Below are 25,389 nucleotides of genomic sequence, written 5' to 3'. Positions count from 1 at the left end.
GCGATAAATCGTGCATCCCTAGTTCTGAATGAAATACTTGTATACTGTGAAGTATATACTATTTAAAATATATACTATGTGAAACAGTAAAGGATAAACATTTAAAATACTAGTATGCAATCTCATCATGTTACATGTTTAATTTAGCGAGCATCATCTAGTTATCCTGTTGGAAATATTTTTATTTTTGTATTACATTTTTTAAAATGTTGCTAGAAATGCTAGAAATGCAAAGATTGGTGGTATGCTATTCCAAATTTTGCCATTGAAATTGTAATTGCGTATTACATGACGTCACGAACGCGCATCACAGAACAGAGCAAGGCGAGCATTTGTGCTTATAAAACGTAAACCTTTTTTTAATTTTTTTTTATGACGATGGTTTCGCTAGATTAGACCCGTATTCATCGTCTGGTGTCGTTTAAAGCCCGTTGAAGCGGCGCTGACACTGTCATCTGGACCTTGACCCGTTTGGGGCCCATTGACGTCCATTATATGGAGAAATGTGTTCATCAAAAACCTTCATTTCTTTTCGACTGAAGAAAGAAAGACATGGACATCTTGGATGACATCGGGGTGAGGAAATTATCAGCAAAGTTTTTTAAAAAGTGAACTAATCCGTTAAACAGAACCATAGATATATACAGACATATAGCCAATGCGACATCTAGTGTATATATCTACTGTATGACACAGAACAAGCAGGTCTATAGTAGGCTATAGAAATTTTTTTGCGCTGTATATTAATCGACACGCTCATATAGCGATTTAATTTATTGCACAGGTATATTTTAGATGTATTCATCCATCTATCAAATCGCGCATTTTACGTGACATCTGCGTTATTTTGTAAATTCCCTCAGCAACACGGAAATAATACGGCCTTGAGTTATAAATGTAACTTTATCTGCAGGGAGGGATGGTGTTCGCCAATATTGGAGAACATGTTCGACGCGTTCCCTCCTTTAACTGCCATTCTTCGTCACACATTTCTGGACACAACTGGATATCCGTCTTCAAGGAAAACCCTGCGTTGCGCGTTCGTTTTTCGGATACCCAAAGTATTCCCACTGCAGATTTGAACTTTTTTGTCAGCGGGGATAGAGATCAGAATATCCAGCCGCTGTCTCAGACATCGTCTCCGCTGCACATGTGGAGTCTAAGCAGTCGAGTGGAAAGAAGTTGCGCGCATGTGAGATCTGGTTTAATTTTTTTTCCAAAACCGGTAATAAGCAAATATTCACGATATGATAATCGTACATGTCAATATCGTGATAAACCGCCATACCGTTACAACCCTATGTGTATGTGCAGGCCATACCATTGTGTTTGTCCTGCTGTTGTTGAGTCAGGTCCAGTTCTTCTGGCAGTTCATTAAGGTCTGTGCGGGATCGAGTGTGGGTGGGCAGGGCTCCGGCCTGCTGGATAAACTGTTGTAAATTACACTGTCTGAGCTCCTTGTTCAACTCCTCCACTTCCTCCTGCTTTGCCTACACACAGAGAGAACAGACCATCACAAACAGCCTGCGGACTCAAATAAAATCAAGTACAGTTTAAATCATTATGAAGATTAATTATTAAACTCAGTCATTTTTGGAGTTGCTGCACTGTAGTATGTTGTTAAGATGCCTAGGATCGGAAACATTGTAGATTTTTGTATTTATACATTTTTATAAATATAATATTTTGTAGTACCTTTAATCAATCCATGTAAACCTTTCGTTTTAATCTTGTGCAAAACTTTGCTTCTTTCTTGTAATTCCACCAGCAATCACAAGGGGGCGCCATGTTTCAACAGCAACAACAGCCGAGGCAGTAAGTGTGTGCCCTGCGGCTCGGTTTACAGTAATCTCAGGATTTGTCCTCTATGGGTTTCTTTGACACCTTTACGGCTGTAGGTTTCATGCGTTTTCATTAATTCACCGTGTGGTCGTGGAGGCAGAGCAGACTACTTCACATGCAAGACTTATCTAATGGGAATAGATTTTGATTATGTAAGATCCGGTTAGTCATGGCTGATTTTCTTGCTTTTTGGAAGAAGACATAAAAAGGAAGATTTTTTTGAGTTTTGAGTGGCACTGTGATATGAAGTAGTTCAGATCTTCTTCACAGACCTGGAAGTCTTTGAATTAAGTCACCAGAATAGTGAAATGTCTGGTGCATAATTACCTACAGTGTGAAATTCATACATGCCTAGCAGGAAAGGAAACTCATTTAATAGGTGTATACCTTTATTTTGTCCGTTCAAGGCATAAAATACACAGGAAATTAAAATAAATGTAAAAAAACATTTGTTTTTGTGCACAGAAAAGTAGGGTAAAAGACTGAACGCATACATTCTGAGTGTGAGCATCTGAATCATTTCAAAAGGTGAGTTCCTTTGTTCACTTTCAGATTTTAAGTTCATTGCTCAAACGCCCTTTGCCTAAGGGGACAGAAATACCTGCCAGCCAACAGCTATAAACCTCTTTCTTGAGCCACGCCCTCTCTGCTTACCTTCAGCAGAGTCTCTGCCCTCCCCAAAGCCTTCTCAAGCTCTACCAGCTCCGCCTCCAAGTCCTCCCCCTGCTTTTGTCGACTTTGAACATCTGCCTTGACTATTAAAGAGTCTTTTGAATCGGGGTGATTGGGCACCTGTCGCATTTCCCTCTGAACGTCCTTTTCAAGTTGCGTTGCACGGGTGTTGAATTCATGCAACTTTTGCCCGCAGTCATCCAGTTTAGCATGCAGCTCTCCTAGCCGCCGCTTCATCCCACGCTCCCTCTCGGTCTCTAGCTTTAGTTCCTCCTCCCAGAACTCCTCGTCCACCAACTCTTGCTGGTTCTTCCACAAGGTATTTTCCAAGACTTCCATCTCTGCCTGCAGGGACGACTCCTCTGTGGACGTCTGGTCGCAAGTCTCGCATTCCCTGCCCACATCCACCAGCTGGGACTCAAGGGCTCGGAGCTGCTCCTGCTGCTGGATGACATGCCGAAACACCTCCTCTTTAGATGGCGCCGGAAGGTGCGCCGTGTGAGGAACTGGGGATGCCCTCTGTTCAGAAGAGGGTGCTTTACGAGAGTCTTTAGCTTTTGTACGAGGAGAACAGGAAGGGCCCAAGTTGAAGGTTAAGGATTTCTTCGGTAGTCCCCGTTTGGGTTCTGACGTGGAAGGCCTGGAGTGAGGGAGGGTGCGGCTGTGCAGACTTTGCTCTTCGCTGCTGCTGGGACCAGTCCGCCGCAGGAAGAACTGCACCTCACTGCTATGTTGGCCCAGTTTGGCCAGGGACTCCAGTGGGCGCTCATTGGCCAGAAGTTGGCGCTCAGTGTCCCTCAATCTCTGAATGAGAACGTAACGACCCGTCTGGCCTGTAGAGAGAGCACAGGGGTAGTTAGAGTCCAAAAAATGCATCACACCTACTTACTTTTTTATGTGGACAACCATAGATATTATATAGACAGGGGTGCACATAACTGGTACGCAGGTACGCATGCGCGACAAAAATCAGGAATGCGTAATGCCACTTGTGTTACTGCGCGCCTTTGCGTACTTTAAGGGTAACTGTCACCAAAATGCAACATAGGCAGTGTTCATTTAATTTTTTCACGTTTTAAATGACGACCACGTCAACGAATAAAAACTAGACGGAAATTAGGGAGGGACGATTGGGGAAGAGATCCAGTCAGAACTGATTTGCGTTTGTGGTAGATGCGCACATTTGAATTGTAACGTGCTGCTGATCTACCCGGCGCACACGAGTTGGCATGCGCTTGATGCATGTCTCAAAATCGTTAAAAAACGTCTGGGATAAAGAGAAGAGCAGACATGGATAGATCTGAATAAGAGAGACGATGAGAAAGAGAGCTTTATTCGGTATGTTTTTCTGTGCGAACACACACACATACGTGACCCGAAGCGTGCAGTCCTGCACATAGACAGCGTGCAAGGACTGAATTGAGCTCTCTTTCGCATCTGAATGGACAAATACACACAACATTATGTCTAAATGTCAGTTTTGGAGAGCATTCACGTAAACACAGTCGGTTATGTCTTTACAGAACGTACAGTGCATCAGTGCAATTGGATCTGCATTCTGCACACTCGGTCTTAAAGTGACAGTGTGTAATAAACCTAATGCCTTCTGTACACTTAATATTGATCAAATAACAAAATAAAAAGAGAAAATTCACTGCTGTTTAATATCTTTAATAAGGATTCATTATATTTAATTTATACAAATAAATATATCTGAACAATCAAATAATACTTTAAATAAATCTTTTCCAAAGGTGTTTTCTATCATTTTAGGTAGTTTTTTCCCCCCACGCTGATGTAAATTTAAGTGTTAGTTTTTTTAATTAGTTTGGTTTTAGTTAGTTATTTTATGCTATAAAAACGGGAATGTGACGTCATGATTGACAGCTGTGGCTACGCTACATTATGGGGTGAGTACCAAACACCATCTCCTGGTACTCACCTGAGTAACTCACTGAAAAAGTTATGTGCTCCCCTGTATATAGAGACTAGATGCCCTATTGGCCGCTGGGCACTGAGAAATACGGCCGCCATTTTAAACCGGTCGTACTCCCAGTTTTGTTGCGTAGCCGCAGTTAAGATGCCAGAGCACTGTCGAGCATTTCCCTGTTCTAATCGGCGGACCATCGCAAATAGGGCCCGAGATTACTTTTCACAAGTAAATTTGAATATTACCGTACTATTGGTTGTATTTTGTGAATAGAATATTACCAGATAATTGAGGAGCAAGGATCTTTCATATTACTGGACTGAAATCGTAGCCAGCTAACTATGTTTACTGCATCACTCGGCATGGAGAGGTGGGGTAAAGTAATAATTACAAAAGCTTCTCGGTTATCAGATACAAGCATTCAACGCCCTGTAGTATAATTAAAATATAAATATAGGCGGCCCCACGGCTCGACCGCGCTAGGGCGATAGGGCGTCTATCTATATATGATGTCTATGTGGACAACCCCCTTGGATCTGGGGGAACTGTCCTAGGGTTACTTTAAGGGGACTATGGCACGGGTTCATTGACCACCACTTTGTTGGCTTTTTCTAACCGACAATCTACTGGTTACCCAACCCAGATCTAATGAAATGCGTCTCTATAGCACGCATTGTGTTTATCGTGCAAATTTGTTTTACGTTCATATGATACACACAGTAAACCCCTTGGATAGGATTAGTGGTGTGGGGTATGTGGGTATTACACGCCATAAAGTGAGTATCATATGCATGTAAAAAAATACTTTGCATGATAAATACAATGCATGCTATAGACGCATTTCATGAGATCAGGTCAGGTTACCACACCAGATCTGAATGTCTAACCTCGCCACCTTAAAGGATTAGTTCACTTTAAAAAAAAACTTTTGCTGATAATGTACTCACCCCGATGTCATCAAGATGTCCATGTCTTTCTTTCTTCAGTGGAAAAGAAATTAAGGTTTTTGATGAACACATTTCTCCATATAATGGACGTCAATGGGCCCCAAACGGTTCAAGGTCCAGATGACAGTGTCAGCGCCGCTTCAACGGGCTTTAAACGACACCAGACGATGAATACGGGTCTTATCTAGCGAAACCATCGTCATTTCAAAAATAAATAAAAAAGTTTAAGTTTTATAAGCACAAGCGCTCGCCTTGCTCTGTTCTGTGATGCGCGTTCGTGACGTCACGTGATACGCAGTTACGCTGTAAAGGTCACGCTTGACGAGTCAGTGTTTACAGATGTGCAGAAGGAGGACCATACACACATATGCAAATGTCTTTGTGTCAGTTTATCGTTTAAAATGCCCATCTCGTGTGTGTATCCTGGTGTTGTAATATTAAAAAGCCTAAAAGAACATTTTCGTCAGGACAGAAATGTTTTACTTTTCACAGAAGCGTGACCTTTACAGCGTAACTGCGTATTACGTGACGTCACGAACGCGCATCACAGAACAGAGCAAGGCGAGCGCTTGTGCTTATAAAACTTAAACTTGTTTATTTATTTGTGAAATGACGATGGTTTCGCTAGATAAGACCCGTATTCATCGTCTGGTGTCGTTTAAAGCCCGTTGAAGCGGCGCTGACACTGTCATCTGGACCTTGAACCGTTTGGGGCCCATTGACGTCCATTATATGGAGAAATGTTCTCATCAAAAACCTTAATTTCTTTTCGACTGAAGAAAGAAAGACATGGACATCTTGGATGACATCGGGGTGAGTAAACTATCAGCAAAAGTTTTTTTAAAAGTGAACTAATCCTTTAAGTTCGTTCTCAGAGGTACTTACCAATGGCTTGGGCGAGTGCAATGACTACATCCTGGCACGACGTCTCTTCCGACAGGCCGCAAACCACTCGTACAACTCCATCCACCCAAACTTTCAGCTCCATCAGAGACACAGGACACAGATCAGCTTACATCAGCAATGCATGACAATGTCTGGGTTCTGAAATGATAAAACAGCAACAAGTTATTGCAACATGTTTTCATGGTCTGAAAGAGATTACATTACAAACCTCAAAAATCCATTGTCATTTTCAGTGATACCTTGCAGGTCTGATTCAACAGTTTTGAAAAAGAAATATTTTTAAGTTGATGCCATCCTAAAAAAAGCGTACCATGGTACAAGATGCAATACAATAGCCGAAGACATCCATGTGACATCCATAATCATATAACAACTAACAAAACAGCCACATAAAAATAAAAAGACAGATGAAAAGAGGAAAGAAACTAATAATCTTGCACCAACATAAATTAGAAAACTATCTATACATGATACCCATACTAGAATTGATCACTTTTTTATTGTATTTATTGTGGTAAATTCTGACTAACTTGTAGAATTTATAATAAAGAATCTGTTAATAAAATATATTTTTCTACTATATTACAACTTGTAGCTATAGTTTCTAAATGCATAGGTTACTATTTTTAATAACAAAAGCTATAGATCAATAAAAAAAAGGACAAAAGTCAACATTGACCTACTGAGGAGACATCAATGGTTTCACGTATAATTATAGGCTTATTGTAACAAATACTATAGCTAAACAATTAAATGAACTATAGTACAGTTTCATAAGGGCAAGTACAAGTTAGAATCAAGAGCTTTAAAGTCTGGACCTTCTTTAATTATTAAGCAAATAATCAGTTTTTTCCCCACGTGTAAAAATGTGTTCTGTTCGTAGGATGACTGACAAGAAAACCTGACCTTCAGATATTCCAACATGGCCGAAATCATTAAAAGTCTGTTGAACTGTTAAGGAGTAGTAAATAAACCATTTCAAAGTAAAGTTAGCTTGACTTTCCATGGCACTTTGAAGTGGAAAATTCTGTCAAACTGATAAGGTCCCAGATGCTTAAATAATATAAAATTGCTACGTCATATGTACCCACGTAAACAAATACACTCTAAAAAGGCTGGGTTGTTTTAACCCAATTTTGGGTCAAATATGGACAAACCCAGCCATTGGGTTACGTTTTTAAATTGCATTTTTGATCCAACGTTTGGGTTTGTCCATATTTGAGTGTAATTGAAGTTTTATTGGAGTTACGTTATCAACCAACTTTGCATGTGTGGACTGGATACACTCTAAAAAATGCTGGGTTGTTTCAACCTAAATTTGGGTCAAATATGGACAAACCCAGCCGTTGGGTTAAATGTCTTAATTAAAGGTGCATAGCGCACGATTCTGAGTTTTTGCAGAACTATGCCACCTCTGGCGGCAAGCGAAACTGCAGCCAGAGATGTGCATGCACTAGACAAAAGTTTTTTTTTTTTTAATCTTACGTGGAGTTTGCGTTGGTGTTTGAAATGAACTACAAGCAGGTCTCTTACAATCTATCTTCTACGGAGAATGCCGGCGAATACACAAACCTGCCAGACATAGCTACGTGAGCGTGCCATGAACACGCATGACGTCACGCCCAGTCTCAAACTCCGGCCCGAATCCCTCTTATTTTACAGGATTATAGAGACAATCTCAGTGATCAGAGAAGGGCTCATTCAGCCCATCAGGCAATTGTTTAAGCTTGTATGGGTTAGAAAACGGGTATTTTTAACATGAAAAGTTGCTTAATGCACCTTTAAAAATGTTAACCCAACGGTTGGGTTTGTCCATATTTGACCCCAAATTGGGTTAAAACAACCCAGCAGTTTTTAGAGTGTTAGGTAAACAACCACAAAAGACCATTTTGCAAAAATAAATCGGTAAACAAACAAACAAATCTCACGAAGCGCTCTCTAAAGCCCTGGGACCCCACTAAAAAGGTTCACTCTTCAATGTTCAGACCCAAAACTACGTCCTCATCTGTGGAGTTTGAGAAGACAAAACGACCACAGTGCCAATCTCTCTAAACTAGTCAAATAAGGTCCATAAAGAAAAATCATGCTATTTCTACCTGATTGCCCAAACTCTGCAGGATTTCCAGCCATGAGACATGAAATCATGATTGAACATCAGGTCCAGTGGGTAAGCAAATTTCAAGAGGTATTATTAGCAGGAGGTTGATGGACTCATAGCTCTGCTCCAGTTAACTGCACTGCTGGCTCTCTTCAAAGGCATTATGGCAGATGAATGCTTAAGGGAACAGACAGGCAGAACGTAGTTGTTCAGAGACTGCATGTGCGTGCATGTGTTTCTGACTCCACTTTGAAGCCCCACAGCAGGAACAGATGGCGCTGCTGCTAAGGTAAGGTGTATAGCATCTGAACGCTTTAGCCGTGCAGTTGTTGAGTGAATCCCAGTTTGTGAGATTAATAAGAGTGAGACAAAATGAATGTTGTCTCTGTGCACTTTGACTGTTACGTATTACACCCTTTGTGAGGAGATTCTACGGTGAAGTCTGCAGCATTAACTAATGAAAACAAACAGTGCTGAGATACAAAGCAGACGATTTAGCAGCTGGTAAGTACCAGGTGATGGATGCTCTATCTCCAGGCCTTAGAGTCATGTTTAATAGAGAATAAAGAGCATGATGGTGAGAGGAGCAACTCACAGGAACATGTCTGGGTTATATTTTTGCCCCAAAATCTAACTATATAATGTATACTGTAGAGGAGAGCCGGGACGATTGAAACGCGGGACGGATGAAACATTGAGATTTCCTTGAAAACGACTCACGTCATGTACATCAAATTTCATCAGCACGTACACTCTAAAAAATGCTGGGTTGTTTCAACCCAATTTTGGGTCAAATATGGACAAACCCAGCCGTTGGGTTAAATTTTTTTTATTACATTTTTAAGCCAATGTTTTGGTTTGTCAATATTTGACCCAAAATTGGGTTGAAACAACCCAGCATTTTTTAGAGTGTACAACACGCAAAGCCTACCAACATTTCTTCTTTACGTCATGCCGTTTTGGAGTTAAAGCCGGAAAGCTGTTTTTGAGTGCAGTAAGTGAATTATTTCGTGCGGTACTTTTTTTTGACTGACAAGTTGTATTTATTGTTTCATGTGCCATTGTAATGATAATACGGCAGGTGTATTAGTACTGTAACACACCCTTAAGTGTGCAATATCAAAGTTTTTTAGTTTAAGGGGAAAACAGGTTTAACTGGCGGGATGCGCTGTCGGGACGGTTGAAACAGCGCCTCCTGCCAGTTAAAACTGGTCATAGGAAAACCGCTGTTAAGGCTATTCAACTAGTAAACACTCAATATGACTCAAGGAAGAAGTGTAAGAAAATTAATTGTAAACGGATTGTCTGTCTTCGTCAAAATAGCCTATTAGAAAGATAGCCCAATGCTTATCGCCTATGTTTATTGTGCGATAGAACAAAAAATGGTTAAAATGAACTTTTTAATTAAAATAAATTACAAAATATGTTTGTAACAATATGTACATAAGTTACTTGTCATGTATTGTTCATAAAAACAAGCATTAGATGAATAGTTGCCATTTAAACTGTTATGTTTCATCCGTCCCACCCCTGTGTTTCCCGGCGATATGTTATGCCCTAAATTAATACATGATTAACTAACTGTATTTTTCTATGTACATTTCTGAAATGCATTTTCTGTAAAGCTGCTTTGAAACAATGTGTATTGTGAAAAGCGCTATATTACAAATAAATTTGTATTGAATTGAATAATTAAAGGATAATTCCGGTATTTAACACCTTGAGTCTATATTGTAGTTTGTTTTGGATGAACAAGAGTAGTGGACAACATTTTTTTGACAATGGTTCCTCTCTCGAATTTTTGACTATAATAGAATTGGCCATGGACCCATTTAACATTGGAGTCAATGGCCATGTCCAAAATTGTCATTAAAACAGCCAATAATGTTCGTTTACAAAACTGTTAAACTCACCGAGTGGTTAGTGGTGTTCGTTGATGATTATAAACAATATATCGTCGCAATATATGATCCGTTTATTTTGCTATAGTGGAACTATTTTTTCAGACACTTCACAACCGCGTAACTTCCGCTCAATATTTGAATCTGAAGCGTTAGCACACTCCCGACCACTTGATGGTGATAACCGATGTTTATGTCTCGCGGGACACTCACGGTCACAGTCGAGTTCAACTTCATATTGCACTGGTCAGTGGTCACGCCTTTCAATATGGTTAGAATTTGTGCGGTCAAAAACTGCGGTAAAGAGCTCTGCTTGCTAGCCTTATGAGAAACGGAAGCGAGCAAAAAGACTACATCGACCAAATGTAAACAGCCCCCTTTCCGTTTCCGTTAGCGCATTTATATTAACGAGCACTCAGTCCTTCAACAGAATTCAATAGGATTTTACAAAATGACGAATAAAACACGACAGAAACTGTATTTCGCAACACTTTTTGTTTCTGGAACATCAACGAACACCACTAATCACTCGGTGAGTTGCACAGTTTTGTAAACGAACATTATTGGCTGTTTTAATGACATTTTCGGACATGGCCATTGACTCCAATGTTAAATGGGTCCATGGCCAATTCTTTTAGTCAAAAACTCGAGAGAGGAACCATTGTCAAAAAAATGTTGTCCACCACTCTTGTTCATCCAAAACAAACTACAATATAGACTCAAGGTGTTAAATACCGGAATTATCCTTTAATCTATTGTTTTTCTGTTCTTCAAAAACCCTGAAACGGTGCTGAATGCACTGACGCATTTGGATCCACACTGAAGCAGAGGAATGCCACCTTGTTGGGCCACGTGAGCGGAGCGAAGAGTAAAACAAATCTCCTTTTGTCTCCTGTACCTCTAACAGGCTCACACTAAATCAGGTCCGCGGGGTAAACTCCATGCCAATGAAGTACTGGAATGTGAAAGATGAAGCGCAGAGGAATCAACAGGTGCCAAACTCGGACAGTTTGGTCTTATCTTCACATGGATTAGTGTTAGAACAGAAAAAAATATATATTTTAGCATGGTTATTTTGAGATTTGGGTGGATCTCCGTCGACAACTTCCATCTTGAAGCACAATCACTCGCACATGTCCAGACCCACTGCTTCAGAAATGCAGACCCACCCCAGACACGTCTAAAACATCCCCGTCTCCTCCCTTCTGAGCGCCGCCTCCAAAAGCTATGATTATGATCCCGTTCCTCTCTCTCATCATCCTCGTTATGTTTTTACGGGCTGTTGGGAATATGTCCTGAGGAAGAACAAGCGCGCTGTTATTGTGCAGGCGTGGTGCTTTCTCTCGATGCAGAGTTTATTAGCCAGCTGCTCTTATCCAAACACTACTGTGTGAAGTTGCCATTAATAAATCAGTGTAAATGTATTAGACAGATAGAGGAGGGAAGCTCTCGGGGGAGATAGAGTAGATTCACACAAGCACATCTGCAGAATGAAGCACGTAAACACCATCTTGCCCCACAAGGGAGGAGAGCTGAGCTAATCTTTTAGCATTTTATCTGTTTAATACACAAAATGTGAATGCGAAAAAGTGCAAATAATTTGTGAGCAATTTGTGAAAATGCAAACAGTTCAGATTGTGTGCAGATGAAAACCTTCACAAGACATTAAACGAGGGACCAGAGCCACATCTTGAAAGTGGGCAACTAACCAGAACACCTATCAACCACATAGAAACGTGTTAACAACAACCCAAAACATTAACAAATTAAAGGATTAGTTCACTTAAAAAAAAAACTTTTACTGATAATTTACTCACCCCGATGTCATCCAAGATGTCCATGTCTTTCTTTCTTCAGTCGAAAAGAAATGAAGGTTTTTGATGAACACATTTCTCCATATAATGGACGTCAATGGGCCCCAAACGGTTCAAGGTCCAGATGACAGTGTCAGCGCCGCTTCAACGGGCTTTAAACGACACCAGACGATGAATACGGCTCTTATCTAGCGAAACCATCGTCATTTCAAAAATAAATTAAAAAGTTAAAGTTTTATAAGCACAAATGCTCGCCTTGCTCTGTTCTGTGATGCGTTCGTGACGTCACGTAATACGCAGTTACGCTGTAAAGGTCACGCTTCTATGAAAAGTAAAACATTTCTGTCCTGACGAAAATTTTCTTTTAGGCTTTTTAATATTCCAACACCAGGATACACACACGAGATGGGCATTTTAAACGATAAACTGACACATAGACATTTGAATATGTGTGTATGGTCCTCCTTCCGCACATCTGTAAACACTGACTCGTCAAGCGTGACCTTTACAGCGTAACTGCGTATTACATGACGTCCCAGAACAGAGCAAGGCGAGCGTTTGTGCTTATAAAACTTAAACTTGTTTATTTATTTTTTAAATGACGATCGTTTTGCTAGATAAGACCCGTATTCATCGTCTGGTGTCGTTTAAAGCCTGTTGAAGCGGCGCTGACACTGTCATCTGGACCTTGAACCGTTTGGGGCCCATTGACGTCCATTATATGGAGAAATGTGTTCATCAAAAACCTTCATTTATTTTCGACTGAAGAAAGAAAGACATGGACATCTTGGATGACATCGGGGTGAGTAAATTATCAGCAAAAGTTTTTTTTTAAAGTGAACTAATCCTTTAAGTCACCTTCATTTATATAGCGCTTTTAACAACATGGACTGTTTCAAAGCAGCTGTATAGTGAGAATAGGAAATTAAAGTAACAGAGATTGTTTTGGCTTTACAGCAGCTCTACAATAAAGTTATTGTCAGGTTAAAGTTATTTTTGTTAATGTTATTGATTCACTTCCGTTGCAATATATATGTTTTTTTAACACCCTATCACCCTAACAATCAGCTAGCAACCCCCTAAGCAACTACCATTAACTCATTAGCATTCGCATGGCAACATACTAACATCTCGCTCTAACAACTACCTACCTAGAACACCCTATCAACTACATAATGTGTCAACACCACCAGCCTAGCAACTACCCACAACAGCCTAGCAACTACCCATAACAGCCTAGCAACTACCCACAACAGCCTAGCAACTACCCACAACACCCTTATCAACCACACAGCAATTAGTTAAGAAATTCCTAGCAACCACCAAGCTGAACCCTAGCAACTTGCAGAACATATTAGCATATATCCCATGATGCACTTCATCTTCAGCACCCATTTATGCACAACAACTGCTCTTTCTTACAAAATACCCGTGAGTGAGAAAACATCTGTTTTTTACCCTGCCACAACAAATTTTTTTTTTTTTTTTGGTCAAATTTTTCTGCAGCTTTAAACAAAACCGTTGTAAAACACAAGGGCAGGGTGGGACGATTCTCGCTGTCAGCTGTTGTGTGGCTTTGATTGAATGTCTCCTCAGCAGTCGATCACTGAATGAATGAGGCGCTGAGGAAGCAGAGGGATTGAGTCATGGGTGTGTGTGTGGAGAATTATTACTGTCTCGCTCATTATGGATCAATCAGTGATTTATTAGGATGGCATCTCTAATCAGCAGCAGTGATGCATCTCTGGATAATATAGAAAATTAAACAAATAAACAGACGAGGGCTGGGAGATCTTCCCACAATCTTATAACAAACTATCACGAAAATCTTCCCAATTTTGAGATGTACTATTGAGAATATCCAGGGTATGGACGTATCTATTTGCACAATTTAAAACGCAGTATTGCATTAAACAATCAGTTGTCACAATAGTCATTAAACCCTGAGTTAAACACTGCAGTCTTCACTGTGTGCATTAAACATACATTGATTCTTATTAACACTACTAAAGTTATTCAATCAAGAGCAGTGAGTGGTTTCGTCTTTGTCTTTTGTTTAACATTGATGACACAGACAATAGCAGGTATTTGTATGAATTATGTGCAAAAAAAAAAAAGTTAACGTACAGCCCTGGAATATACAAATTAGCCCTGCCTCCACTCACTCACACCAGCTCAGAGATCGGCCCGTTGATCTGATTGGTTACAAGGTAGTTTGTGACGTCAGAAACACAGCGATTTAAATTTCAAGCGTTTTTGAGACTGTCTTTGGTTCACTGCAGTTACAAGGAGAAAATACTCAGCAATGGTTGCATATTAAAAACACCACATAGACATATAAACAACATTAAAAGCTTGATTTTCACCACAGGGTAGACTTTAAGACCGAATGCATGGATCTTATATAATGACCCACATTACTCGCTGGCCCGCCCACATTACTCGCTGGCCCGCCCACATTACTCGCTGGCCCGCCCACATTACTCGCTGGCCCGCCCACATTACTCGCTGGCCCGCCCACATTACTCACTGGGCCGCCCACATTACTCGCTGGCCCGCCCACATTACTCGCTGGCCCGCCCACATTACTCGCTGGCCCGCCCACATTACTCGCTGGCCCGCCCACATTACTCGCTGGCCCGCCCACATTACTCGCTGGCCCGCCCACATTACTCGCTGGCCCGCCCACATTACTCGCTGGCCCGCCCACATTACTCGCTGGCCCGCCCACATTACTCGCTGGCCCGCCCACATTACTCGCTGGCCCGCCCACATTACTCGCTGGCCCGCCCACATTACTCGCTGGCCCGCCCACATTACTCGCTGGCCCGCCCACATTACTCGCTGGCCCGCCCACATTACTCGCTGGCCCGCCCACATTACTCGCTGGCCCGCCCACATTACTCGCTGGGCCACCCACATTACTCGCTGGGCCGCCCACATTTCTCGCTGGCCCGCCCACATTACTCGCTGGCCCGCCCACATTACTCGCTGGCCCGCCCACATTACTCGCTGGCCCGCCCACATTACTCACTGGCCCGCCCACATTACTCACTGGCCCACATTACTCACTGGCCCGCCCACATTACTCTCAATTCATTCAGTTTAGTTAACGGATGCTCTGAGGTAAAGTGTTCAGACTGCAGACTCAGCAACGATTCTATTTAATTGTATAGTACAATCATAACAGTGCAAACATTATCTTAATTCCATAATGTCCTTAAACAAACAATTTGGCCCGCCCAAAATACAATTTCTGCCTACGCCACTGTCGCCAATACGGACATTTTGACATATTTTGTGTATATTTTACCTTTAATGGCGCACACCTGAAACCCCAAGTATACTTTGCTCGTCTGCTCAGTCCAAAAATATTGATGACATAACCATACATTTGTAGGCAGGTCCCAATATTTGACCAATAAAATGCACTCTAGAATCACAATAATCCACCCCCAAATACCATCTGTCACTGAATAGCAATAAGTAGCTAATCATTGTCCATAGCTGTGATGTAAACTAAAGACTAATTATTCTTCATCTTCCTTTTTCAATGGGAAATATGCCAGCAATGGAAGGAAAATAGTGACCGGGCCAGTGTGGCCAGCTTCTGGACAAACTAATTAGCACAAAAAATTCATGGTTGGCTGCATAATTCTGTAACAATCGTACTGTCCCATCCATTCATGGAAATCCCACTCGCACTTCTGCGTCAAAATAACCATCAAACAACTCAACAGGCAAGTTCTGAACATGCCCCCCGCCAACAACGTTACAGAGGAGTCAGTTGTTTTTTTAAAATACTTATTTCCTCTTTGAATAACTGATTAGTCTTCTTTGAACAAACATGCACCTATAAACATGTCATTGCTTTCACACATGAATTGCAGCCGGATCAGCGTGCATTGAGTGTCTCCATCCATAACCTGAACAGACATTCTTTCATAATTGCCTTGTTGCCAGCACAAACACAATCAGAAACTGAACACAGTGCATAACTCTGCAATTTGTCTAATTTCCTGTTTCAGACAGATATGTTTAAAGGGAAATATTACTCAGTTACAAGTAAAAGTTGTAAAGACCGATGTTTACTTAAGTAAAAGTACAGAAGTACTAATTTTTAAAAGTACTTAAGTATAAAAGTAAATGTCAATGCATTGTTTTATTATTGTTGCATGTAATAACCAATTTACAGAACCTTATGCCTCTGAATCTCTGCCGGTCTACCCTCATCAATATATCACATGTATTTCTATAACACAGTTCCAGTCGTGGGATTGAATAAGTCACTCAATAACGTCCACAATGGTTTCGGACACACAAATGGCAGTTCCCAGTTGTTTGGCTTTTAGTATGAATATGTTAGCCTGGTTATCTATAAGCTAGTGTGCTCCAAAACAATGACAAAATTCGCATTTAGACCAAACCCAACGTTGAAAATTAAAATCATGTTGATGTCAGAATCCAATGTCAGATTGACGTTAATCTCCAACGTTGGACAGACGTTGTATTGAGGTTGAAAATCGGTTGATGTCAGAAACCAACATCAGTCGAGGTTTGACGTCAACCAGACTTTAATTTACAACCAAAATGCAACCAAAATCATCCCTGACGTTACTACTCTCTACTCAAGGCCCTTGACAGAAATGTAGTGGAGTAAAACGTACGATATGTGTCTTTCAAATGTAGTGAAGTTAAAGTAAAAGTTTCCAGAAAAAATAATACTCAAGTTAAGTACAGTACTCAAGTAAATGTACTTTGTTACTGTCCGCCTCTGTCACGATTTACTGTATGATAAATTAAGGATAAAGATTTCTAGATGTCTCCGACCGCATGAATGGTTTGAGCGCCTCTAGACAGAGGAATGTTGAGGGCACCAAAAGTGACCAGGCCTCACCTCTAACCTAAACAAAGGCAGCCTGGGAAAACAAACAAGGCTGTCTCTGCTCACTGCCCAGAAATCCCTATTGGCTTCAACAAGTGGGATGCACACACACACACACACACACACACAAAGAGAGAGAGAGACTGCAAGTGTGTGGGCACGCATTTTTGTCAGGCCGTCAATGGGAAGTTGCATTTTGATCTTTCGAAATCAACTTAGCAAAAAGATCGTAAATGAATGTCAATCTTGGGTTTGAAACCATCTGGAAAAATAATTCTGTGTGCGACCACAAGAAAATGATCTGTTAGACATAAGCATAATGATGGGTTGTAATTCCAGTCATGAAGACAGACGGGTGGTTTTCACTTCTCATGAGAGGAACCAACCAGGTGTAAGCAGACCATAAGGGAATCTGCAGAGAAAATAGTATGAGCCTTATACGACAAGCCCTATAAAAAAGCTTCGAAACACTATATTCTCTTGTGTGGAGCTTTGCTGTTTGTCATACCCAATTAAATGTGTTTTTCCATAGAGGAAATTAAATCAGAAGAACTTGTTTACAGACATCACTAAATGTAAGCCAGTGTACGTGTCCACTTTACCATCTCTATTCCTGAAATGTGCTTGCATACAGCGAGAGACTTCTGGTTCATAAGATATTTAATACTCTTTTACATGCCCTGCTGTGCTAAATAATTCAAAACGGTGTTCCACACTTTATATAAACTTGCTTTCCATTCCAGATTTATCTAAATGATGAATATCAAAGCCTGAGGTGTAAAAGACAGATCGCCAACAAAGTAAGTCCTGGGGCATTGGCCTATTTTCAATGCAAGACAGAACAGGTGCACGTATACTGTGAGAGGCTATATCAACACAAGACCAAACTCCCTTGTGGTCAGACAGTAGAGACCTGGACAAACTAGTGCACAAACTGTACATCCACCATCAAATTCCTTCTGAAGCGAAACTGCACATTAAAGTCAACATGAAATCAAAGTTGATCCAATTTCCTTTAAAGGTTGTATCCGTGATTTCAGGCCCAAACATAAATTATCACATTCATCTAATCTTTCCTAAGGATCCGCTAGCTGCGCGCCCCATAAGCAAGCTGTCAAAAAAACGCGTCTCTGTAGGCGGCGAAGGCTCGGAGATCTGCACACAAAAAACAATTGGTTTCACCAACCACTCAAAACCAAAATAAACAGTGTTCAACCAATCACGACAGCGGCGGGTGTTGTGAGGTTCTGCGCTCGTGCGCGGTGACGGCTGCACGCAAAGTCGGAGCTGAAGAAGAAGCCAGCGTCTATCAACAAGAGAAATTGAACATGGTGGAGTCAATCCCCAAGAGGAGCAGGAGGAGGGAATACCATCGTGTTTATTCCAAGACACGTATAGTTATCGGGAAAGCTTTTGAACGGTGTAAAGAAATTAAATTAAATCGGACGCTGAGGTTGCACTGTTTCTTCAGGACAGGTGAGTAGCTGCTAGTGCTGACTTGTTTGGATGTGAACTGTGTGTGAAAATATCCTTCTTGAAATAATATGAGCGAAGCTCGACTAAACTTGGGTAGCTCTAGCTAACTGTGCGTTCACACCGCGCCGCCGCGGCGCGTTTTAGACGGCGAGAGCGGCGAGAAAAGTTGAAATCAAGTCAACTTTATGGTAATAAGCTATGACGCGGTTCGGCGGCAACCAATCGGAATGTAGAAGTCCTCCGCCTGAGAGAATACCAGAGAACACAATCCTGTAAACGTTGGTTCCGACCACATTAGTTCCTAAGCAAAATGGAGGAAAAGTTCTTTATTTCTGTTGCGGGTTTCCCCTTATTGTACGACGTGTCCCTGTATTAATAAAAAGAACGACGAATGGAAAAAGGTGTCTGAAATTGTTGGTGTTTTGTTACTTTCACATTTAAAAGATTTCATTAGGTTAACTTATACCCTACGTGTAGCCAGTCTGCACAAAATAGGATACTGATTTATGTTCAGTTCTTATTTGCTTTGCGGCTCCTTTAAATAAAAAAAAATAAAAAAATCACGCATTCTAAAATCTACGTCAGAGAGTCCCCGAATCTCACGGCGTCGATGGCAGGACGGCGAGAGCGAATTTTTGCCGCTCTTGCCGGCGGCGGTGTGAACGCACAGTAAGAAATGCATGATCGTTTTTTTTCATGATGCACGAAACGGGAGGGAGGGGCGAGCTAACTTGGTTTGTTTGGGATCTCGCTGCAAACACAAACAGAAGTGACGTCACCCACAATCACTGATACAACCTTTAATATATACATTCATGGATTCATTGTGCATGATCCAATAACGCATTTTATTCTTAATAAAAAACCTTGACTTTTTAAAATAATAAACATTTACTAGAGATGGGTCTGAACTAGTGATTTAACAACCAACTCGTCAGTTAGAGAGGTTGACTGGAGCGCTGATCTTTTCTGTAGTTGTATTTATCGTAGAAAACAAAATGGTGGTGCTCTAAAGATGGGTGGGATAGATGAAATTTCAATATTTTTTAAATATACTTAAATATATACTCAACCATCTAGTAGTATTTTAGTGAGGTAAACCAACTCCTCAGTTAGAGATTCTGATGAGTTTATTTATTTATTTTTGTTGTAATTTTAATAATCTTAAATAATTTTGGTGGTGCCCTACAGTTACTCTAAAGTGATAAATGACATTACTATATATTTTTAAATAAACCTTTTTCATATTTAGGGTAACTAGCAAGTTTATCTAGACTTTTTCTCTCTCTTCAATTTAGATGTGGTATTTTAAAGTGAATCAATTTGGTGTTGTAATTTTAGAAATGCAAGTTCAATAGTTTGCAATAATCTTCAACTAACTAGTCTGTTAGTGAGGTTGATAGGGTAAGATTATCTAATTTTTAAACTTAGATCTGCAGTTTCAATATTTTGCAATAATTATTTTTACGTACATACAGTATTTCATCCATAACCGTTTTAAAACTTCACACATATACAGTATATACTTGATTCCTCAAACCATGTGCTGCTTTAAAGAGGAAGAAATTAGTGACATGATTTCTCAGCGAGGTTTCTAGCATACGGACATTGTGCTTTGCTTTAGCGTGCTTACAGATCCAGTTGTTAAACAACCAAACATGTGAAGTGTCCATGGTGATTTGAATGCTGACCAATGCTATCTTTACTCTGCAGAGCATGGTTTGTTCAAAAACCATGTTAAATTCAACTCCTACGCCAGATAGTGCATAAGCATTCATCACCTTTCCACATTCCACGTTTGCCCAAGGTCAAGGGTCTGTATTTGGACCTTTCGAGTTTCAGGGAATGTTTGCAAAAGGTCTGGAATGTGCAGTTTTAGGTGACACATCCAGTCCCTGTGGCGGGAAACCTCACAGTTGATTCACTGACAAAACCGTAAGTGGAATGCGTGTGTTGCGAAACAACACATTCCTGGTGTGGGAGGATTGCGAAGTGCATGCATTCTTGACATCCCCCTGCCTGCTTTATTCCAATCAAGCTGAAAAAAACATGATAAAGAGTTACCTCCCACCAAGAGCGTGGATGAGGCTCATCAATTCCAGCACCCAAAAGAACAGTCAGGATCCGGAAGCTCAAATCTCATTCATGTTTGGGTGCGAACTACGGGGGAGCTCGGTTCCCCTTAAAGGTGCTGTATGGAGTTTTTCTACTAAAAAAAGTAGAAGCAGTCATAAAAAGTTGGCCAGCAGTCATATCACCCTGTAGCCCAAGACTGGTTGCCCACTGAAGCTAAGCGGGGCTGAGCCTGGTCAGTACTTGGACGGGAGACCTAAATGGGAAAACCAGGTTGCTGCTGGTAGAGGTGTTAGTGAGGCCAGCAGGGGGCGCTCACCCTGTGGTCTGTGCGGGTCCTAATGCCCCAGTATAGTGACGGGGACACTATACTGTCAAAGAGCGCCGTCCTTCGGATGAGACGTTAAACCGAGGTCCTGACTCTCTGTGGTCATTAAAAATCCCAGGATGTCTTTCGAAAGAGTAGGGGTATAACCCCAGTGTCCTGGCCACATGAGCCCCTTGGCCTCTGTACATCATGGCCTCCTAATCATCCCCACATATATATATATATATATATATATATATATACTGATTGGCTTCATCACTGTCTCCTCTCCACCAGTAAGCTGGTGTGTGGTGGGCGTTCTGGCGCAATATGGCTGCCGTCGCATCATCCAAGTGGATGCTGCACATTGGTGGTGGTTGAGGAGATTCCCCCCTTTTATGTAAAGCGCTTTGAGTGTCCAGAAAAGCGCTATATAAATGTAATGAATTATTATTATTATTATTATTAAAATGAATCCATTTTTTATTACCTGTGTGTGAAGGGGTTGTAATCTCACAATAAAATGATCCACTTGGCGGGTTTTGCTATTACCTCTGAAAGCAAGTATTCCTATTTCTATGTGAAGTCTCCGGGTCGGATTTGCCGCGAAATCCAGTGCCGTGACTGAGACCTGCATGCGCTCCTGAGCGTCTCGCCTCTCGCCTCGTCTACTGACTTTGCACTCAACAGCGACGACACTGCAACTTTATGACATGGAGTCTGCTACAGTAATACTAGCAAATTCCACTCATGGTAACTCAAAGATTTAGCGAAAAAAATCTAATAAACAAGGCCATTGTTCTGCGCGCGAAGTCCTTGAAATCCATTCTGGGTTAAGGTAAGGCATGTTATTCCCAACATGTGTTGTGGCTGGGTTGTTATAGGTCTGCGTGACTCTCGATGTCTTAGGCCTAATTGAACGGAGGAATTATGGTATTCTTCCGTAGCCCGACGAGTAATTTAACCGCGTTCACGTGAACTCAAAGACAGCCTATTTATAGACCACTTGTGGGTGGATGTTTGCTGTTTGACCGCTCAATGTGTGTCGATAAAGTATAATAGGGTAAATCCTGTATAGTGATGTATCCTATTTAGTGCTTGCATTAAGCAAGTAGTGCATACACTTGTAGCTGAACATGTATCTGTCGTTCAAGAACGATACGTTCATGCGTCTGTCACGTGACAAATGAACGAAAGACTCGGAAGGTAAAGTAATTATTTATGCTCCTTGTAAATTATTTTTTGACTGCATAATGATTTCTTAATTCAGAATATGATCGCGATTGCGTAGGTGCATGTGTTCGGGGAATTTGCCCGTTAAAAGTATAACATTTAAAGCCCCATAAAGCTACACTGTGTAATTTTTTAAGTTGATTCTTAGCAAAAATCACTTTGTTCTTTCAAAATGATATGTGCTCATTAATGTATAATTATATCCCCCAACTAATCAAGTATTCTCGTAAGCGTAAATCTGCCATTTATAATACACGAGCGAATCGATCGAATGGCGGCAGCCATGTTGCGCCTCCATCTTGAAAATACATTAGCCGAAGAGGGACATACCTGGAAATTCAAGCTTCGCCTTTCGCGTTTTTACACTCAGTGGCGCCGTGACGAATGCGAGCGGAGATTACTCGCGACTGCCGGCAGATTTGAAATAATACGGCCGCCGTAGGAGTTAAAACGCCCTCGGAATGGGAGGGGCTAGAAAGTAATATTCAGTTGGTAGTCATATACAATTTCACCACTAGATGGGAGTAATTGCTACACAGTGTAGCTTTAAATGAACAAAATGGCTTTTGATGAACGAGATTGAACGAGAGTCAGTAAAATGATCCGAACTTCAGGCGCGTACACCTAGACCCCCGTTGAAAAAATAAAATAAAGATATAGTTCGAACACTGTGTTTGCCATCAAATAATTTTAGTATAAAACTTTCAGTACACATATTCCCTGACAGATCGACCAGGTTTCTTTTTTGGCGTATTTGGTAACGCATTAAACTGCCAATCAACGTTTTGTCCCGTTACTTCTGCAGACAAGCAGTGGCGCATTTGGGGTATCGGCACTAAGTGGCCAACAGCTTGTGGTTTCCAAGGGAGGATATTTATATGGGAGAATCCCGCCGAAGCATAGCGTACTCACTCTCTCATTATATGAGCTTTGGGAAATAATTACCTAAACAGCCTTGGGACATGAAAAACATCAACATTCAGATTGTTCACATGGTTCAAAGTCTCCAAGATGCATCGGGCAGAAAGACAATGTCTGTGCCAGTGTCCTGGGCCAGACAAGTGTTTCAATTAGTATGCGTGTGAATCCAAGTACCAGAGGAGATTGATTCTTCAGTCAGGACATGGGAACCAAGGATGAAACAAAGTTACAACTCAGAGGATTGGGATCTAAGCTCTTTCAGATTATCAAAGATTATCAAACAACTGAGCTTTGTGAGAAAAGCTGTAAAGGGTGTCAGGATGTGAGACATGAGAAAATGAGAGACAGACTAAACCTTTTCCTGAACTGTGATTTTGCAGAATAAAAATAACAGCAGCTGCTAAGGCGAGGAAGAAAATAGAAGCATCACCTGCCTTCAAAAAACTTAACGCACCTTATAAAAATAACTTAATTTGTCTCACAAACTCAGAGAAGATTCAAAAAAAGTTTCAAATTGGAGAGAAGATCCAGACAACCTAATCTGAGAATATCTAATATTCAACATTTACAAAACAGTGTCCAAGATGAATAACATTATTAGTTTAAAACAGCCTAAATGTGCCAAGTTTGATCTTTGTGTTCTATATTGACTTTCATTTCATTTTGAAGTTTACATTTATTTAGTCTAAAGGCCATTGCACACTGAGTCCGAAATTCGCATCCGAAATTTTCGCACGTTCAAAAATAAATATGACCTCACGTTATGTCAATCACGCTTGCACACTGCCTCCGAAACTTTCGTCCGTCATAAAAAAAATCGAAACGGGTTTGATTTTCTGCGTTCTTCGCATCCGTAACAAGCAGTTTGAATGGTGCTTTGACAATTCAGAGCCACCGAATCACAAATACGAAAATTTCAGACTCAGTGTGCAATGGCCTTAAGGCTGTGTTTACACGGAAACGATCTGAAGAGAAAACGCAAAAGTGGCGTTGCGTTATCACTGTTTATTCTGCGTTTAGACGAGCGTTATGGGGGGAAATCTGCATATGGTGACGCAAAAGTGTGTGAGATTGGATGTAGTGTGCACTCCAGGCGGCTAGGTGGCAATGTGGAGCACTGACAGTGAAAGAGACACTGACACAGTTTGTCATGTTTAATACGGTAAAGCCGCTGCTTTAACCCTCGCTGCTCTTCACGTGTCGCTCAGATTATTATTAGATTTTTTTTTTGTCAATGAAATTAATGCTATATTTTAGTTTGATAATGTTTTGTTATGGTCCTGTACTGGCGCACGCCTGTGATGTAAACGCGTACGCGACGCCTTCACTGTCTAGCAGACTTTTGCGTTTTTACCCTTTAGACGGGAACGCGACGGTGGAGCGTTTTTAAGATTTCCACTCTGGAGGGTGGTTCCACTTTTTTGGGTTTTTAAGCCCCCCAAAAAAACGGACACCCCCTCCAACCTCTCTGGGAAACGCGTATCTGTGTTACAAATGCCCCAGGCACAACGGTTAACCATATTTCTGATAAAACTACGACGGTAATAGCCTGCCGAGACCAAAAATATGAGACGTCAGTGTTAAAGTCAATGGAGCGCTGTGAAAAAGTGTCGGACCGCTGTGGGAGCTCGTTCTTGGCTGCGCTGTGATTGGTCAATCTACATTCTAGGGCGTGGCTTAGCCAAAGGCGAATTGTTGCTAGTTTCCGCTTCCCGAAATAACTGTGGGTGGCATTGCTTAGACAAAGCATTATTTTGTACATATTCAGCAACACAATTCAGCACTGAACATTGATTTCATGTAAATGTTAAACACTAAAATGTTAATTGAGAATAGTTTTATAAATGTTATGCCAATGTTCTACTTGCATTAAGAAAACTGTCCGTCATAAAGTTTCTGATACCATTACTAAAATGGAAAATTGGGAAAATCGTCTGGGTCTTTACACAGCACATGGGTTGATTTGGCTAGAAGCTAACTTGACCTTGAGAGCGATCAAAGGCTTTTTATTGTGTTATCTGTGAATCTTCACACTTTTGAACATATTTTTACACCTTTCTGAGATTGTCAATGGAGTGTGAAAGACAGAAGCTTACACGTCACGAGAGACTACGTTGCAGAGAACTAGAACGATCCAGATAACGATAGGGAGAAGGTTTTCAGGGAATGATTTGCATGTAAGGCGAAACTGTCCATCTTAAAATACAAAAGCTTTCACAAACCCTAATGAAAGCTCACATGTGTTCCTCAACATTGATCCAGAGAAAGCCAATGATGCTTAGTGGTCAATGAAACTCACTCCGTTCATCACTTTCATGGGGATATGAGTGTAAAAGAGCTTACCCCGGTCACATTTTACCTAAAAAAATAGCATGATACAGAAA

The 25,389-nt window shown here is 41.0% G+C and overlaps 1 protein-coding gene across 9 annotated transcripts in view; it reads right to left on the bottom strand.

Annotated features, from left to right (window-relative positions):
- Positions 1-25,389, bottom strand: part of rassf7a (Ras association domain family member 7a) — a 64,557-nt gene that overhangs the window by 12,399 nt on the left and 26,769 nt on the right. For all 9 annotated transcript variants that reach the window (XR_013796632.1, XR_013796633.1, XR_013796634.1 and 6 more), the window contains exons 2-4: positions 6,277-6,435; positions 2,497-3,347; positions 1,322-1,490 (exon numbers count right to left, since the gene is read on the bottom strand). Coding sequence is in view for 6 of the 9 variants with exons in the window: in XM_079604664.1 (XP_079460790.1) it covers positions 1,322-1,490; positions 2,497-3,347; positions 6,277-6,379 (1,123 nt within the window). In the remaining 3 variants the exon portion in view is untranslated. The remainder of the gene's footprint in view (positions 1-1,321; positions 1,491-2,496; positions 3,348-6,276; positions 6,436-25,389) is intronic.

This window comes from Phoxinus phoxinus (assembly GCF_949152265.1).
Source record: "Phoxinus phoxinus genome assembly, chromosome: 25".
Taxonomy (NCBI): Eukaryota; Metazoa; Chordata; class Actinopteri; order Cypriniformes; family Leuciscidae; genus Phoxinus; species Phoxinus phoxinus.
The sequence above is the reverse complement of the archived record's forward strand: the minus strand, read 5'-3'. Positions and strand labels throughout refer to the sequence as shown.